The 20,410-nt window shown below is 44.2% G+C and overlaps 1 protein-coding gene across 1 annotated transcript in view; it reads left to right on the top strand.

Annotated features, from left to right (window-relative positions):
• The window catches only part of PMS2 (PMS1 homolog 2, mismatch repair system component), a 133,252-nt gene that overhangs the window by 103,269 nt on the left and 9,573 nt on the right, over nt 1-20,410 (top strand). Inside the window, exon 13 of the mRNA XM_077449028.1 lies at nt 10,645-10,745. Coding sequence (XP_077305154.1) covers nt 10,645-10,745 — 101 coding nt within the window. The remainder of the gene's footprint in view (nt 1-10,644; nt 10,746-20,410) is intronic.

Genomic DNA, 20,410 nt, shown 5'->3' with positions numbered 1-20,410 from the left:
CAATGCTGTACTCTACGCTAATACACCATTAGTGTGTGGTAGCATTCACCAATGCAAAGACCAGGTTGGTAAGGACAGGAGGGGCAATAAAAGCAGGTGTCAAACCTAAATCCACACTTTCTACAGACACAACATCTTCTTTGGGGATTTTGTTGGGTAGGGGTACCAGGGAGGACATACGGAAAATGCCTCTCATGTAGCTGGCTCACTGCATTTGGGTTGGGAAGTTGGGCCACAGCACCGTCTGGAAACAGAAGGGCTGTGATGATATCTTCCTGGAATTTAAGTATCCAGTTTGTCCTGAAGCTTTGTATAGCACCTAAGCATTCAGCAGAGCCAATTGGAATAAATATACAGACACTTTTTTATAGCAGCGTCTGGCCTTATGGGCAATTAGGTACGGTGCCAACTACTGGTTGTTGAGGTCCACCCCTCCCATATTAAGGTTATATTCGTGGACACAGAGGGGTTTCCCCACAACACCAGTGGCCGTTTGAATTTGAACCGTCGTGTCTGCGTGAAGGGAGGATAGACCGAAAACATTCTTATTATCCCTCCACTTCAAAGCGAGCAAATTACTCTTCAAGCAGGCTCTCTCCCCTAGCCTAAGATGGGAATCTACAACCCGCTGGGGTAAGCCCCAGCGATTAGATCGCATGATGCACCATGCAGCAATTCCATGATCAAACAAGTGACTAAAAAGTGGCACACTCGTGTAATAATTGTCCACATACAAGTGGTACCCCTTTCTGAATAAGGGTGACACCAAGTCCCATACAATCTTACCAGCGCTCCCTATCTAGTCTGGGCAGTTCTCCAGCTCTATGTAACTATCTGTTCCCTTGTAAACCATAAAACTATACGTATAGCCTGTTGCCCTGTCACAGAGCTTATACATCTTGACCCCATATCTGGCCCGCTTGCTGAGAAGATAATGTTTGAATGACAAGCAGCCAGGAAACTTAATCAGGGACTCATCAATGCAGACAACTTAATCAGGAGTGAACAAGGCTGCAAACTGCTGGTTGAAGTGGTTTACGAGGGGCCAAATTTTGTAGAGCCAATCGTATTCAGGGTCACCCCAAAGATGACAGTTTATTTTGTATTGAAATGCATGAACCGCAAGATCTGCTCATATCATGTCCTGATCATGGAGGCAGAGAACACGGGCATATGGTGGATTGGGTCAGTGGACCAATATGATCGCAACTCACTTTTTTTAGTTATGCCCATGAGGAGGGATAGGCCCAGGAAGGTCTTAAATTTGGAGACCGTAATAGGTCTCCAATCTCTGGCAAGGGTCAACTGGGGATTAGCGGCAATTAATTTACCAGCATGCAAATTGTTTGGTCCACAATAGATCTATAGAGATCTTCAATGAAAAACTGCGAATAAAAATCAAGTGACGTTTCCACCTGAATTCCAGGTTGGGCAGTGAATGGGGGAGGTACAGGTGCTGCAGAAGTGGTGGGCTCTCAGTTAGGATTGGCAAATGCAGCAGGAAGGGCACTATGGGCCCAACAGGCCTGTCTTTGTGGCTGTGGAACACTAGTTGTGCTAGCCACCTCACCAGCTTGAACTACAATTATGGGACTTGCCATGTCACCACATGTTACTACACTGCTGGATAATACGACCAGTATGTCACCAGAAGGATGAGCGGCACTAGTATTGGCTCTCTGCTCCATACAAGAGCCCTGCAGTTCTTGCACCTCAACAACAGCAGAAGAACGGGGTCGGGTACACCTGGCTTGGCAGGGACCACTACTCTGTGGTCAGAGCTATTAGTCAGGGTGCTGCTGCTGTCTACAGGTTCGTATTCTGAACCTGAATCTGACAGATGGGTGAATTCTCCTTCACTCTTATCTGTCATGCTCAGAAACATGTAGACCTCTTCACTAGTGTACTTTCAATTGGACATTTTGGCCTCTAAATGTACTGGTACACTAGTGAGGCTCAAAGAAGAAAAAAAAGAGCACCTGACTGTCAGCGACTGCTTCAAACGCTACCAAAAAAACTGTTGTTCCTGTTCACAGGAATCAGGCCTGACTCTGCGAATGCTGCAGTTATGTTTTGTAAGTGACAGTGATCGATTGATACTGCACTTGGGTGGGCTGGGCTGGGCGGAAGGGCTAAACGCAGGTGCTAGCAGGTATCTGGGCTAATCCTGATATCGCTGCATTTTTGGGAACCCTAAATTATTGGGGATACTAATATAATTCTTATCGGATCAAAGATAACGACCCGTTCAGACACTATACTACTAAAGGAGGTGTATGGTGCGTGCGTGGGTGTTAGTGCTACTGGCACTAATCTGACGCTGCCTGGGGCGACACAGACCCTAACTGATGTCACCCGCCGGGTGATCAGGGGGTTAAACCTTTATTGGGTAATATATGGTGGGTGCCCTGACACTATAAAAAAAATAACTAGCTAACCATCATTACCCGTAACACTATTCGGTGATCACTGTTAATGGGGTGATCAGGGGGTTAAACCTTTATTAGGGGGGTCCCTAGACCTATCTGGGGCTACTACTAAGTACTCTAAGTGTCACAAATGACACTAGTACAGTGATCAAAGAAAAATATGAAAACTGCACTGGGTGATGGAGTGGTGACAGGGAGTGAAGTGGTTAACTGAAAGGGGCGATCGGGGGGGGGGGGGGGGGCTAAAATGTGTGCCTATGTGTACTGTGTCCGTGTAGTGTTGGTGCAACTCACATTTGGATGATATCTTCTCTCCTCTCTCTGGTACGGAAAAGAGTTCCATGGGGGGGTGACATCACTTCCCCTTGCCTGTGTTTACACTTTACACAGACAGGGGAGGATTTCATTCATCAGGACCTATCAGCAGGTCCAGGCCACAAATCATTGGCCTGGGCCTGGAGACTGATCTGTTCTAAAACGAATTCGAACTGTGGCGGCTGATCGGGAAACCAGTTAAACTCCCTTCCGCTGAAAAGTTTTATCCCTGTCATGGGATCACCAGTGTGGTATTTGTAAATTTAAATCATATGCCCTCTCAAGTGTCTCTTCTCCAGAGAGAATAAGTTCAGTGATCGCTATCTTTCTTCATAACTAATACCCTCCAGTCCCTTTATATGCTTTGTTGCCCTTCTCTGTACTTGCTCCATTTCCAGTATATCTTTCCTGAGGACTGGTACCCAGAACTGGATAGCATGCTCCAGGTGAGGCCGGACCAGAGTGTTGTAGAGTGGGAGAATTACCGTTTTATCTTTTGAGTTAATCCCAGGTCCTTTTCCATCCTAAATTCCCCCAGAGGTTTTCCCCCAGTGAATAGATCGTATTCATATTTTTGCCACCCAAATGCATTATTTTACATTTTTCCACATTAAACCTCATTTGACATGTAGTTGCCCACCCCATTAATTTGTTCAGATCTTCTTGCAAGGTTTCCACATCTTGCAGAGAAGTTATTGCCCTGCTTAGCTTAGTATCATCCGGAAATACAGAGATTGAACTGTTTATCCCATCCTCCAGGTTGTTTATGAACAAATTAAATAGGATTGGTCCCAGCACAGAACCCTGGGAGACCCCACTTTCCACCCCTGATCATTCAAAGTACTCCCCATGTATCACCACCCCCTGAACTCACCCTTTTAGCCAGTTTTTAATCCATGTACTCACCCTATGTTCCATGCCAACGGACCTTACTTTGTACAGTAAACGTTTATGGGGAGCTGTGTCAAATGCTTTTGCAAAATCCCAGGTATATCACATCTATGAGCCTTCCTTTATCTAGATGGCAACTCACCTTCTCATAGGTCTTTGTACTCCTCATCTGGTTGTGCATTGGTATGACTGATTGTAGTGCCCACTAGGGGAGCATTTAACAGGATGACAAAGCGGAAGCACAATTAGGAGTCTTGTTACCCCATAACATGAACATAATAATTACCAGTGGCAAACAGTCTGTGCACTGCAAGTGCAGCTGCTCTAGATCTGGGGGTACATGCAAGGAAAATAAAAAACAGCATTTTTGCTTGCGCATGATTGGTTGATCGAAATGAGCAAAGCTTCTCTTCATTTCAGAGCTTCCCCTCAGATCTAGCACACTTGAGGTGAAATTGAAGTGCACTTGCAGTTCACAGTATCTTTGCCTTCAGTAAATCAACCTCCGTGAAAGCTGTATTGTTAAAATATACATAGAAAACAACTTTTCTCTTTCGTTCATTGATGGACACAGCTCCTTTTAAATCTTGACCGTAGGGTTATCACGCCACCTTCAGAAGAGGACTAGGCAGAACATGTAACACATGTAAAAACAGCAGAACTGCATAGCTCCGCCAAGGGGGTGGTCCCTCTGGCTATAACCCCTCAGCATGCTTCTTGCAGCTCAGTATTTTTCTGCCTAGTGAAGGAGAAGGACCTGGCTCCCTGAAGGGACCATTGGTCCTGGGGGTTTTTGGACTTTTTCCACAAAATTTTGATCCTGTGATCTTTTATCAACAGCTGGCTGGGTGACAGGCTGGATAATGTAGATCCTTGTAGTCCGTGAGCAGGCCCTAGTTACACACTGGGTCGGCCTCGTCATGTCCCTTCTGCTCCTGGGGTGGCCGGTGATCTATATGCTCCAGGGAACACATATGACCGGGCTACTGCTGTCTGTGTCACAGTGTGCCGTGGCCAGCAGCCAACCCATACTGCTTGGGCAATGGGTCTGTGATGGAATGCATCCAGCTATTCTGACCAGATGGTTAAGTACAGATCATTTTCCCTTAATTTCTTTGCAGAGCATGGCTGTCAGCCATTTTCTAGAGGTCCGGCGGCCATTTTCCTGGTGTTTTTGTATACAAAAACGGCCAGCGGCCATTTTCTTGTAGCTTCAGAGCGGTTTTACCTCGAGTGCTGGGTCATTTAACCTCGGAACTGCGCGGTTTTTCTCTGAGCACCTGTGACTAGACACAGAACAAAGTGGCAGCACGGCACAGCATTCGGTCAAAGTGGTGAGTCCTGCGGTGGAGCCCCTCAGTCTTTGAGCAGCTAGGAGGGTGGGATTGTGTACCTTGTTCTAAGTGCCCAAGTGTGGCAGACGAGGTGGGTCAGCATGGCGTCAGAAGCTGACGCCTCTTCCCCGGACATCCCTGTAATTGCAACCGGCTCACCTGCGAACAATGCAGTGCCTATGGATGCTTTGTCATCGGTCCTGGAAACATTCGTTGACAGGGTAGAGGCGGTGTTTGGGCACAAGGGGGGTAAAAACCGTCCCCTGCCCTCCCCCCATCCTCTGGGGAAAGCTCTGATTTAGACTCGGGCCCCCGGGGTGACTGGCGGCCCCTGTTCTGCATCCTCTGACACATCAGGACAAGGAGGATGATTCCGTGTACGGGTCAGCGCAGGATAAATCGCTAGTAGGAGCACCTATCACTGATGTGCGGGATACCCTGACAATACAGGATGCAGCAGGATCTTCTGCTGAGGTATCGGTCCCTTTTGGGTCCTGTAAGCTGACCCATGTACCTAAGGTGTTTCCGTACTTGACTTATTTTATAAGTTCATCTACAAGGAATGAGGCAGCCCGCAATGGGCCTTTTTCAGTCCCAAGAAGAATGGCGGTGCGTTACCCCTTTGAGGAGAGCCTCCTTAAAAAATGTAGGTAGTGGGGTTAGCATTACGACCTGTACTGGTGTCGCACACACAGAGTGGTGACATGATGCTGATGCGATAGGGAGCACCCGCCCAAACCACCACCTCTATCCACCACAAATGGGGAGGAAAGAAGGTGGAAGAGGGAGGGGAGCCAAAAATCTTTTTCTTTTTCCCATTTGGTGTTTTTTGAGTATTTGTTTTTTCATCTATGCTTAGTTCTTCTCTTCATCTGACCTGGTGTATGGGCTTTTCACACTCTATCAATACAATACTATACATTCATTATATATTACTGATCTCAATTCACAGAAGTTTTGGCTCACCATCGCCCACAATAGCACATTTACCCTGGTGAATCTACTTCAGCTCCCATGCCAGACCTGTTTAATGGCTCTGATCCTCTGTTCACATCTATGCAGCTGATGTGAGTACCTATAGGGATGTCCATCCTGTCCCTTACACATTATTTATTCCTATTACTCAGTTACAATATTATACCATATGGTTATGTTTCTTTATAGATCACCATTGCATCCGCCCCTGAAGAGTTGGTATACCCCAACGAAACGCGTCAGTATTGCATAGATGCATGATGTCCATACAGATGATTTTATGTCTCTTATTTTGTTTTACTCTAGACTTTTTCACATCATTCAGCCTTTCCAGTGGCCCACGTTGTTCAGGGCTTGTTTTTACTTTGTTATGCCTATTACCATGGTGCCAATATTTATATGCAGTTTTCAGCATACCCTGCGTGTATGCGATTCTGTAAATGCATTTTTGTGGTATTTCACATGGTATAATAAAATGTTCTTTGTCAAGACTGCTTTTTGGTATATATCTCTCACCTTTTTGTTGGAACCCATAAAAGCAACACTGTTCTATATCCTACATGTTTACTTTATATAGTGATTGACCTCATTTAAAGTCCTGCTGACTACTTTCCTTTCTCTTTGTCTAAAATTTGGGATGGAGGTCAGTTACTTTTGGTGCCTTGGACCACATCATTCTTTATGTGTTTTTTTTATAGGGTAGGGCAGCTGTAACCAACACCTCCAATCTCATCTCATTGATTGGACTCCAGTTGGCTGACACCTCACTCCAATTAGCTCTTGGAGATCTCATTAGTCTAGGGCAGAGATCTGCAATTAGCGGACCTCCAGCTGTCGCAAAACAACTGCTCCTTGGTGGTTGCCGATGTGAAAAGACCTCCTATCGCAAGGTCTGATACTCCATCCTGCTTTACCATCGCTGGTTTTAACGGCGTGGCTGTTGAAAACCAGGTACTAAAGGACCGAGGTCTGTCGGACTTGGTAATTTCCACTATGCTGAGGGCACGGAAATCTTCTCGGAAGATTTACCATCGTGTGTGGAAGGCCTACATCTCCATGTGCGATGGGGTGGCGTCCACGCACTTATACGGTTTCCAGAATCCTTCTGTTTTTACAGTGAGGAGTGGATCATAAACTTGCCTTAAGCACCATCAAGGGACAGATATCAGCCTTGGCTGTCTTTTTTCCAACGCCCCTTGGCGTCTCACTCATTGGTAAGCACCTTTGTACAAGGGGTTCGGCATGTAATCCCTCCGGTTCGACCACCCCTACCTCCGTGGGATCTGAACCTGGTGCTATTGGCGCTTCAGAAACCGCCATTTGAGAACATCAGGGAGATTCCCTTGTTGACACTTTCCCAAAAAGTTGTCTTTTTAGTGGCCATTACATCTGTCACGAGGGTTTCTGAGTTGGTGGCCTTGTCTTGAAAGTCGCCCTATCTGGTTATCCACAGGGAGAAGGCGGTGCTATGTCCGCAACCCTGTTTTCTTCCAAAAGTGGTTTCGGCATTCCATCTCAATGAGAACATTGTATTACCATCCCTTTGTCCTAAGCCGACACATCCAAAAGAAGTTGCCCTACATTCCCTGGATGTGGTCCGGGCTCTGAGGGTATATCTATCTGCTACAGCTCCCTTACGGAAGTCAGACTCTTTGTTTCGGTGACTGGTCTGAAAAAAGGTCTGGTGGTCTCGTCGACCAACATTTCCCGGTGGATGAGACAGATCGTGGTCCTGGCTTATGCCTCAAAAAGGGGCAGGTGCCCCCCTTTCCTGTTACGGCCCATTCCACCAGGAAAATTGGGACCTCCTGGGCTTTCCGACATCAAGTGTCTGTTTCCCAGATGTGTAAGGCGGCGACTTGGTCGTCCGTTCACTCTTTCACAAAATGCTACAAAGTTGATGTAAGCGCATCTTCGGCTTACTTTGGCCGCAAAGTTTTGCAGGCAGCTGTGTAAAAGTTGCAGATTACACCTTTTTCTTTTTTAAAAGAAAGTTACAATTTTGTTGTAAATGCATTTTTGATGCATACGCTGGCCGCAAGTTCCGGTCCGGCCGTTTCAAATGGCAACTCCTCCGTTGGGGCGTGCCTCTGGTTGTGGGTGAAGTTTGGCTTTTTCCACCCCTCGTTTTGACACTGCTTGGGGACGTCCCTACGGTCAAGATTTAAAGGAGCTGTGTCCGTCAATGAACAAAAGAGAAAATAGGATTTTTTGTACTCGTCGTAAAATCCTTTTCTCTGAAGTTCATTGACAGACACAGCACCCACCCCTCCTTTTTTATGTTGTACTGCTTGTTGACGTACTGAGCTGCAGGAAGCAGGCTGAGGGGTTATAGCCAGAGGGACCACACCCTGGGCGGAGCTATGCAGTTCTGCTGTTTTTACATGTGTTACATGTTCTGTCTAGTCCTCTCCTGAAGGTAGCGTGATAACCCTACGGTCAAGGTTTAAAGGAGCTGTGTCCATCAATGAACTTCAGAGAAAAGGATTTTACGGTGAGTACAAAAAAATCGTATTTTGAAGTTGCATTATCATGTTAAAACTTATGAAAATTTAGTTGTTGGGTTTAGATGCACTTAAAACATATAGCAGTTATTAAAACCCCTATAAAGTTACTTTTTGCTGTCTATGTCTAGCTGTGTAGATTTTCCTTCACTTTCCGTCCTAAAGATATATCGGAAAAACTGAAATCTTTAAAATAAACAGAATTTGTGTTTTGAAGAGTTATCACAGTAACAGGTGTTCCCTCACCTATTACTCTGATGGTAACTCAAAGTTGTTTTAAAGCCTCAGGATTATTCACCCTAATGCATTAAGGTGAAAAACCACCTGTGCTGCAGCTCCCCCCCAAAACCCCTCCCCCTTTTTCTTACCTGAGCCTGATCCGATCCAGTGATGTGCACGAGTTCCAGCTGCTGTCTCTCTCCTCATTGGACAGATTGATGGCAGCAGGAGCCATTGGCTCCTGCTGCTGTCAATCAAATTTAGTGATGGGGGAAGGCTGAGTCCCGCTGTCTGTGTCAATGGATGCAGCAGCAGGACTTGGTGCCCCCTAGGGAAAGCGGCTTTCTGGGGGGACACACGATGAGGGGCCTGGAACACAGGCCAGGGAACCCCAGAGGAAGAGGATTGGGGCTGCTCTGTGCAAAACTATTGCACAGAGGAGGCAAGTATAGGCATGTTTGTTATATGTATTTTTTAAAAACAAACAAACGTGGGTTTACAACCACTTTAAAAATGTTGGATTTTCCCTCTCTTCATGAAAATGGTTGCCAGAATAATAGCAGGATGATTCTCTCCAGCAGGACACGGCAATAAAAGCTTGACAAAGGTCCTAAACTTTCCTTACTTTGTTCAATGTGAAAAATACTGTGCTAACACCTAGAGGATTAATAAGCAGCCGCACAGCAAAAGACAATTGCAAATAAAAATAACAGATAATTAGGCAGCGCTAAATAAGAACAGTCATATGGATACGACTGTATATAATGCAAAAAAGAAAAACGTGCAAATCAAGTCCACAGAGTGATGAAAATGTGATACACAGATCAAAGATGAAATATGATGTTAATCCCGATGAGTGAATGACCACCTTGAGGCATCAAATGTAGGGACAATTGTGGAAAGAAGATAATGGGAGAAGCCACCACCAGCATAAGGAAGGCTGACCAGAGCAATTGGACTCAACAAGGCATATGCCCAATCTGTCATCAAGGCTTATGGCATCAGCACACCAATGGATAGGGACATCCACATCTGTAAAGGTTGACACAGGGGGATGATGATCACACTTTCCCTCAGGTGACTCTCAGCAAAGAAGTGAAGCTCAGAGGGAGATTGTTTGAATCCTTCCCGTAGGCTCACAGGATAAAACAAAAAAAATAAACAAAAGTTCCACATAGTGTAAATCCGCATTGTAAAGAATATTTATTAAAAGTTTGAGGGACACTCACATTTGAGCAGATAAAAAGTGCTTGTAAATGGGCTAAAAAGTTTAACACAATGGCATTAGCAGGCTCATCCCAGCGTGTTTAGTCTGAGACATTATTTGGGGTGTACACTTTTTTTGTACAGGTCATACAGAGAGGGAGGATAACGTTCGGGAGTTATTATACAGATCTCATACATTGGCAGGACAGAAATAAAGGAGTAGATGCGCAGGATAAAGCTGATCATAGACGGTTCGAACCATGTGTGGGCAGGCTAAATGTACCAAGTTGATCGATCGACCAGCCTGTTTAGATTCACTTACGATTATCACTAGCAGCTGTTATAGCTGATAGCAATAATCTCTGTCGTCTTCAAACAGGCCACCCCCCCCACCCCGCCGGAAGCAGACAATGGCTAGGCATGAGGGATTCCCCTGTCAGCATTGTCTGTGTTGATGCAATGCAAAATTGTGCAAATTTCTTTCCTGCAGAGGAATGGAGGGATCTGCCATAAACAATAGCATGTGATCGATGTAATGACCATTCACATCACATTGATTCCAGGTCCTTTTGGATTGGTTTGGTAAAGTGGCTGTGTGTACCAAGGCATCCAATGATGGCTCAACAATTAGCAAGGGAAATGGCTACCAGATGACTTCTGCCACACCCCTGTTTCAAAACAGGTTGTCAAATTGCTATTTTAAAATGTACACAAGTAGAAATGTTCTGTCATTTTAAACTAATCTTTTTTTTTTTTGCTTGTGCTTTACAGACCTCAGAAACTAAATTTAACTGCAGTCAATGAGTGTATTCTTATGGACAACCTGGAAATATTCAAGAAAAATGGGTTTGATTTTACATTTGATGAGGATGGTATGTGTGAAGAAAATGTTGACAATATTTTGAAAGTGACATTGGATTCATTCTGCCCTTTTGTGATATTTTCTATAGAGTATGCATAGGCAGTAGAAACTGCTTTGCGTTATGTTAACCACTTTCAGACCGGACCATTTTGCTGGCTTAAGACCAGACCACTTTTTGCGATTCAGCACTGCATCGCTTTAACTGACAATTGCGCAGTCGTGTGGCGTGGCTCCCAAACAAAATTGACGTCCTTTTTTCCCACAAATAGAGCTTTCTTTTGGTGGTATTTGATCACCTCTGCGGTTTTTATTTTTTGCGCTATAAACAAAAATAGAGCGACAATTTTGAAAAAAAAACGCATTATTTTTAACTTTTTGTTATGATAAATATCCCCCAAAAATATATAAAAAAAACTTTTTTTCCCTCAGTTTAGGCCGATACGTATTCTTCTACATATTTTTGGTAAAAAAAAAAAAAATCGCAATAAGCGATTATTGATTGGTTTGCCAAAAGTTATAGCGTTTACAAAATAGGGGATAGTTTTATGGCATTTTTATTAATATTTTTTTTTTTTACTAGTAATGGCGGCAATCAGTGATTTTTTATTGTGACTGCGACATTATGGCGGACACATCAGACATTTTTGACACCATTGTCATTTATACAGCAATCAGTGCTATACAAATGCACTGATTCCTGTGTAAATGACACTGGCAGTGAAGGGGTTAACCAGGGGGTTGCAGTGTAGGGGTTAAGTGTTACTAACTGTGGGGGGCTGGGCTTTGTGTTAGTGAACAACAGCATCTCCCCGTTTATCCTCCCCGCGGACGATCGCGGGTATCCCCGCTGCGATTGAGTCCACGGGACCCGCGACCGGACTCACGGGGAGTCCCGATGGGCACGCGAGCACGCCGGCGGCGCGCATGCGATGGCAGGGCGGCATATAGAAATGGATGTACCTGTAAGCCAATATGCCTGCCCGTGCCATTCTGCCGATGTACATCGTCATGCGCCGGTTGGGAACTGGTTAAAAAAAAAACAGTAAACTGCATGTATAAAGTCCTCCATTTTGGGTGTAGCGGGGTGGAACTCAGAACTAAATCCTGTTTTTGTAGCCGTTCTTCTATTTGTAGTAACAATATTCCATACATATATATGCATACATACATACAGCATACATTTCTAAAGCAGATAGCTAGGAAGCCATGACAGGGTTGCAAGAGATGCAGAAATGTTTAACCACTTCAGCCCCAGACCAATTGTCAGCCTAAGGACCAGAGGTCTTTTTACAATTTCGCACTGCACTGCTTTAACTGGTAATTGCGCGGTCATGCAATGTTGTACCCAAACTAAATTTGCGTCCTTTTCTTCCCACAAATAGAGCTTTCTTTTGATGGTATTTGATTGCCTCTGCGATTTTTTTTTTATTTTTTGTTATAAGAAAAATCAAATAAACTAAATTTTAGTCATACATTTAGGGCAAAATTTATTCAGCCACATGTCTTTAGTAAAAAAAATGTCAATAAGCGTATATTTATTGGTTTGCGCAAAAGTTATAGCGTCTACAAACTAGAGTACGTTTTCTGGAATTTACACAGCTTTTAATTTATGACTGCCTATCTCATTTCTTGAGATGCTAAAATGGCAGGGCAGTACAAACCCCCCCCCCCCCCAAATGACCCCATTTTGGAAAGTAGACACCCCAAGGAAATTGCTGAGGGGCATGTTGAGCCCATAGAATATTTTTTTTTGTCCCAAGTGATTGAATAATGACACAAAAAAAAAATGTTTACAAAAAGTTGTCACTAAATGATATATTGCTCACACATGCCATAGTTATATGTGGAATTGCACCCCAAAATATATTCTGCTGCTTCTCCTGAGTACGAGGATACCACATATGTGGGACTTTTTGGGAGTCTAGCTGCGTACGGCACCCCGAAAACCAATCACTGCCTTCAGGGTTTCTAAGGGTGCAAATTTTTGATTTCACTCCCCACTACCTATCACAGTTTCGAAGGCCATAAAATGCCAAAATAGCACAAAACCCCCCCAAATGACCCCATTTTGGAAAGTAGACACCCCAAGCTATTTACTGAGAGGCATGTTGAGTCCATGAAATATTGTATATTTTGCCACAAGTTGCAGGAATATTACAATTTTTTTTTTTTTTGCACAAAGTTGTCACTAAATGATATATTGCTCACACATGCTATGGGCATAAGTCAAATTACACCCCAAAATAAATTCTGCTGCTTCTCCCGAGTACGGGGATACCACATGTGGGGGACTTTTTGGGAGCCTAGCCACGTACGGGACCCCGAAAACCAAGCACTGCCTTCCGGATTTAAATATAAAACGCTACCAAAAAAAACTGTTAGCGATCGCAGGGATCAGGCCTGACTCTGCGAACACTGCAGTTATGTGTTTAGTGTTTTGTAAGGGACAGTGATCGATCGGTACTGCACTTGGGTGGGCTGGGCGCAGGTGCTAGCAGGTATCTGGGCTGATCCTGCTAACAATGCGTTTTTTTGGAACCCTAAACTGCTGGGGACGCTAGTATAGATCTGATCATATCAGATATTGATCTGTTCAGATTCTATACCACTACGGGAGGTTTATGCTTTGCGCGTGGGTGTTAGCGGTACTGGCACTAACCTAGCGCTGCCTGGGTCGACGCAGACCCTGACCCTAAAACCTAATTGATATCACCCGCCGGGTGATCAGGGGGTTAAACCTTTTATTGGGTAATAAATGGTGGGTGCCCTGATGCTATAAAAAACAAACTAACCAGAGTCACCCGTAACACTTATACGGTGATCACTGGTGAAAGGGTTAACTAGGGGCAATCAGGGGGTTCAAATTTTTATTAGGTAGTATAGCGTCCCTGACGCTATATAAAAACCTGACGGGGAACCTAAATAACTAACTGGCTAACCAGCGTCACCAGTGACACTTATACGGTGATCGCTGGTGAAAGGGTTAACTAGGGGCAATCAGGGGGTTAAAACCATTATTGGGTAGTATATCGGGGTACCTAGCACTATAAAAACCTGGTGGAGAACCTAAAAAAATAACTAGCTACCTAACGGCATCAGTGACACTAATGCAGCGATCAGAAAAACGATTGCTTAGTGATACTGGCAAAAGGGGGTGAAAGGGTTAACTAGGGGCAATCAGGGGGTTAAAACCGTTATTAGGTAGTATATCGGGGTACCTAGCGCTATAAAAACCTGGCGGTGAACCTAAAAAAAATAACTAGCTACTTAGAGGCACCAGTGACACTAATGCAGCGATCAGAAAAACGATCGCTTAGTGACACTGGCAAAAGGGGGTGAAAGGGTTAACTAGGGGCAATCAGGGGGTTAAAACCATTATTGGGTAGTATATGGAGGTACCTAGCGATATAAAAACCTGGCGGTGAACCTAAAAAAATAACTAGCTACTTAGCTGCATCAGTGACACTAATGCAGCGATCAGAAAAACAATTGCTTAGTGACACTGGCAAAAGGGGGTGAAAGGGTTAATTAGGGCCAATCAGGGGGTTAAAACCATTATTGGGTAGTATATGGGGGTACCTAGCGATATAAAAACCAATAGCGGTGAACCTAAAAAAATAACTAGCTAACTAGCGGCATCAGTGACACTAATGCAGCGATCAGAAAAACAATCGCTTAGTGACACTGGCAAAAGGGGGGGAAAGGGTTAACTAGGGGCAATCAGGGGGTTAAAACCATTATTGGATAGTATATGGGGGTACCTAGCGCTATAAAAACCTGGCGGTGAACCTAAAAAAAAAACTAGCTACACGCCACAAATGCACGCATGAGAGCAATAATTCCAGGCTCAATATTCATGGTTGTGTCTAAACCGATGACCTATAGTGGCTTTTAAAGCTTTGCCTATAGAAATATAGGGTACTGAAGTTTGTTGCTGTTTCATGGGCACACACAATTTTAAGGTTTGACATGTTGGGTACCTATTTACTCGATGCAACCTCAACTTTAATATTTGACCAAAGAACTGTTCATTTATTGCATTTATGTGCCCTAAAATTAAGTTTAGTTTATTTTTTACTAACATTTTGTATTTCCTAAACTGTTGCCCTAATATCATGTGACAATTACTGGCCCTACCATTGTTTTATTCTCTAGGGTGTCTGCTGTCAGAAAATATATAATAATATTTTGGGATTTTATGTAATCTTTGGGCCTAAAATTATGTTTTAACTAGTTCCCGCCCATAGGACATCTATGCAGGTCCTCGAGTTGAAGTTGTTATACCTACAGGCATCATTCTGGTATGAAACTTTTCAGCTGGCGATTCCGTTTCTAGCAGAAGTGATTCCAGTGCTAAATTGCCACTCAAATCACTTCTGCGGGGGGGGGGTTCGATTCTCCTCCCACCACCACATTTCCCATGCTCTAGCGTCCGATCGCGGATCCTGGGAAGCGATGTGGCCAGCGGCAATTGCTGCATGGAACAGAGAGAAGAACTGACGTTCCTAAGTCACTATGACCCCGGAAGCCCAGGAGTGACTAGTATGTCGTTGTTTCCGGTTCCGCCTCTTTGTTTACCTGGCCGTTAGTGGCCAGGAAAGCAGACGATCAGACTGATCTAGAACAAACAACAAAAGATTCCTCTTAATCCAGCACTTGGAAAAAATCATAAAAATGTCTATGTCACGGTTTGTGGTTAAAAGATCTATTGTAAAATCAAAGTCGGAGGATTCCAAGAATGGAAATCGAGAGAGAGATTTGGCATCTAATAGATCTCTCCATAAAGAGGACCTGTCATGGCCCATGCTGTCACAAGGGATGTGGTTCAACCCTTGTGAAAGGAATAATAAAGTTAATCCAAAAAAAAAAAAAGTTTTGTCAAAAATGAAAGCATCCCTGTGCTTACGCGCAAATGCGAACACATACATTACTCCTGCGCACATATGTAAACTGTAATCGCACCACATGTGAGGTATTGTCGCAAAAATCAGAGTGAGAACAATGATTCTACTTTTAAAGGCATTTAAAGCGTCGCCTATGGAGATTTTTTTTTTTTCTCAAAAAGGATTTTATTGGTAAAAAAAACAAACAAGGTAACATACATGTTCATACAAGATCCAGAACATACAGCATAGAGGGAAAAGAGAAAAAAAAATACAGCTCACTAGTCATTCCAATGTACCACTATTGTATAAATGAGATTGTTTCCCTTACATACAGCATTCTAACTTAAGGAGATCATATGGCCTATCAGGCCTCAACACATTTGCACCCGGGCATTCCTTTATCATACTCTGTCATCATACATTTATAGCCTCAGTTATGACTCTGCTGCTCATTTCTTAGAAAAGCAATCTGTCTATAACCAGCTCCAGGGGGGATAACCCTGGGGCATTAAGCCAAGGAGCCCACAATAACAAAATTTTTCTGGGCGGCCCGTGTTGATAAATGTACTTTTCCAAGCGTAATGTAGCTCCCATCTGAGCTATCCACTCCTGCAACCTAGGAGGGTCACTTCCTCTCCAGTGTTGAAGGATACGTTTACGGACCGGGAAAAGAGCTTTACCAATGGCCTTCCTAGGGTTCTCCTCAATTGGGAGATCGTCCATAATGCCTAAAATACACACTTTTGGGTCCTGTGGAACCTCATTTTTAGTTTCAATGACTCTCCTCCAATAGAGATGTAACTTGGGGCAGCGCTACAATAAATGAATGAGATCTCCATGGTCCCTAGCGCACCTGGTGCATTGATCATTTTCCCCAATCCCCATCTTGTACAGTCTGGCCGGCGTAAGGTGTACCCTTATTACAATGTACAATTGTGACAATCGTTGTGCCATGTTAAGCGAGCACCCTTGTATTGCCTGTAGGGCCTCTGCCCATTGATCCTCCTCAAATGTTCCTACGTCCCTCTCCCATGAGGTAGTCACCTTTGCTGGTAAACCTGGCAAAAATGCGGTAAGTGGCATAGCATATGATCTGGATATAAAGCCCTTGTAACTGGAGACTTCTATCATATAATGAAAGATTGGTATGGGGGATTGTATCCATGGGTTGTTTCCTGCTTGTGCTTTGACGGCATGCCACAGTTGCAAGTAATGAAAATGCATAGATTGGGGAACTTCATGTCTTTAATGTAACTTTGCAAAGGAGAACAATTTACCCCTAGTAAAAATGTGAGCTAAGTGGGTGATCCTGTAATGTTTCCAGCGTTCCGCGCAAGTCAAAATAAGCAGCTCCCTGTTATACTGGTTGTTCCATATCGGACTGTATCCTGTAAAGCCTTTTACATCTTGTAATTGGCGTGTTTTATTCCAGATTTTCTGGATCAGAGCATACATGGGGAATAGCCTATTTGACTTGGCGAACGATAAGGCCTCTAGCCCCGTAACTACCCTATCCGAGCCTGTGGTGTGCCTTAAGAGAGCAGTTGTGGGATCCCCCCCCCCCACCTCCATTCCGTTTGATATGGCTCGAGCAATGTGTTAGAGCTGTGCGGCTAAATAATAAAGCCATGGGTTGGGAAGGGCCAGTCCAAGCTGTTCCACTCTAATTCTGGGAGATTTGTTAAGCCAGATAAAGGCTCTAAATAAGGAGTTGATGATTCTAAACGTTTTAAGTGGAATTACCATTGGGGTGTTATGTAGGATATACAATAATTGTGGCATGAAGATCATTTTGGTAAGGTTTACTCTGCCTATCAATGACATTTTTAATTTAGCCCATATTTTAGTTTTATCCCTGATCCTGCCTAATAATGTGGAAAGATTCAACGTTCTATATTCACAGGGCTGTGGAGTGATCCATATTCCTAGATATTTGAATTTGGTAGACACCGGGATGTCTTGTAGTGTGGGGTCATGTGGAGTTCTAGAGTCTAATAACATAATGGTTGATTTCATCCAATGAATCACTAGACCCCAGAATGACCCAAATCTCTCAACCACTGCCATGGCCTCACCCAGGGACCCCCACGTATCCCCCAGTAACAGCATGGCATCGTCAGTATATAACATTCTTTTTTCATTCTGCCCATACTTAAAGCCCGTTATTAGGGAGTTAGAATGCACCGAGGCTGCCATAGGCTCTATGGCAATGGCGAAAAGTAAATGGGACAGCCCTGTCTGGTCCCTCTATATAGAGGGAAAGGGGAGGACACCCATCCCACCTCCCTTATTACCGCCGAAGGGGAGCTATATAAAAGTTGTACCCATGATAGAAAGCCAGGCCCAAACCCAAATTTTTCAAGAGTCACCCACAGATACCGCCATTCTATGCTGTCAAACGCCTTGTGTGCATCAAGTGACAGCAACGCCCTATCACCAGTATTATCCACATGGGAATGCATGTTGAGGAATAAGCGGCGAAGGTTAATGGCTGTAGATCTTTCCGGTATGAAACCAGATTGATCCAGATGGATAATGGATGATATCACTGTATTAAGTCTCAGAGCCAGCACTTTGGCAAGGATTTTGATATCTGGTATCCAGTGGGTCTTTCCCTGGCTTGAGAAGCAATACAATGCTAGCTCGTCTCATAGAGTCTGGAAGATGTTGTGACTCCCTAGCTGAGTTTAGTGTACCTCGGAGTAGTTGTGGCAATATTCTATCCCCATACTGTTTATATACCTCTATCGGGATGCCGTCATTTCCTGGGGCCTTGGAGTTGGGGAATGAATTAGTGGCTATATGCATCTCCTCTGGGATGGGGGTTTCAAGAAATTCAACCTGGGACTCCGTTAAACACGGTAGCTCTATCCCCTGTAATAAATCCTGAACCTCCTCTATAGTGTGTGTCTGCTTAAATCTATAGAGCTCAGAGTAGAAGTCCACCAATTTGTGTACCACTAGGTCAGGGGTGTTAACCACCCTTCCCATCTATTGCGTAGTGCCCCAATAGATGGGGATGATTGATGAGAGTGCACTATCGTGGCTAAGAGTTTACTCGTCTGTTCACCTTCCTCATAAAAGGCCATTTTGTTGAAGAACCTTTTATCCCCTTTAGAGTCACCAATTCTATTAATTGCATCCTGTGCGGCTATCCATGCCTCCCGGGTGCCCTCACCCGAGTTGGCGATGTATTCCGCCTCCAGGCATCTCACCAGCCGATCAGCCTGTTCCCTCTGAGCAGACGTATTCCGCTTAATGGCATTGACCTCAGATATGAAAAGCCCCCTCATGAAAGCTTTTGAAAGCATTCCAGGTGGCATTCATAGTTTCATAGTTTGTTAGGTTGAATAAAGACACCAGTCCATCCAGTTCAACCTGAGTGAGTGTCTACAATTGTCCCTATCCCTGTACATTGCACACTCACATTGGTCCCTACCCTTAAGGAGCCCACAATCCAAGGTCCCCATTCATATACTATGGCCAATTTTTGACAGAAGCCAGTTAACCTACCTGCATGTTTTTGGATCAGTCATTCGAGTCAGGATAGTCTGAGTGTCTCTGCCAGTTAGCCGCAATGTCTGTTTCAATTTTGGTAGTGTAAGGGAAAAGGTTTAACCAGAAGGCATTAAGCTTCCATGGGGATCTCGGCAAGTTGGATGCTGATCTGACCTTCAGGTGGACTAACAGAGGGGAGTGATCAGAAATACTTCTAGTGAGGTATTGTACCTTCTCTAAATACTGAGATGCCGATGCCGAGCACAGGCACAGGTCGATTCTAGATAGGGATGTGTGTGTTTTAGAAAAGCACGAGAATTGTCTTTCTGTTGGGTTTCTATTTCACCAGGGGTCTGTCCATCCTACTTCCCCTATAAATTTTACTCTTTTACTCTTAGTGGGGCCCCCTGGCATAGGAGGGTGTCTATCTAGAGTTGGGTCTATAATGCCATTAAAATCTCCCCCTAACAAGGGAGTTCCAGGATTGGCCAATTGGAATGTCAGTAGGGCACGTAATACTATGGGTTTAAACGGAGGGGGTATATATACTGTTGCAAGAATAAATGTTAACTGTGAAACTCTGCACAACAAAAACACATACCGTATTTATCGGCGTATAACACGCACATGTGTATAACACGCACATTCATTTTAGGAGGGAAGTTTCAGGAAAAAACGTACATTTTAAATAAGGCCGCTAAAATTTAAGTATTGGCGTATAACACGCACATGCTATTTGCACCCGATTTTCATGGTGAAAAAGTGAGTGTTATACGCCAATAAATACAGTATCTCCCCTCCTGATCAACTTTTGAGTCAACCAGTTGAAAGTCGAGGGTACGATGTACCAACACTCACCCCCCTTGAGTATGAGGTATGAGTGGAATGATACGCCCACCCTACCTGGGCAAACCTCAGCCATGACAATGTGTCTGGTGTTAGGTGGGTTTCCTGTAACACACAAATACGTGGAAGATGTTTTCTAATAGATGTGGAAACCATGGTGCGTTTGAGGGGATCACTAAGGCCCCTCACGTTCCATGAGACTATGGGAGTGCAAGCCATCATGTCATATCACCATAGTGAGTACCGTATAGTAGTTCACTACCCATTAAAAACATATTAAGTCGTGTTAAATACAACCAGTTCTTGTCATCCCGAGGCCCTCTGCCCCCTTCTCGGGGATGCCATTGGGTGTATTCCATGGCTGCAGCAAAAAAAAAAACGGGAGTTCACCAGACCTGTAATGTTATCTTGCATGTTAAAAATGTCAGGGGTAGCGTCCAGCTCT

This window comes from Lithobates pipiens, unplaced genomic scaffold (assembly GCF_037356315.1).
Source record: "Lithobates pipiens isolate NorthernLeopardFrog02 unplaced genomic scaffold, aLitPip1_a1.2 Scaffold_22, whole genome shotgun sequence".
NCBI lineage: Eukaryota > Metazoa > Chordata > Amphibia > Anura > Ranidae > Lithobates > Lithobates pipiens.
Note: the sequence above shows the minus strand (reverse complement) of the source record. Positions and strands in the feature narration are given on the sequence as shown.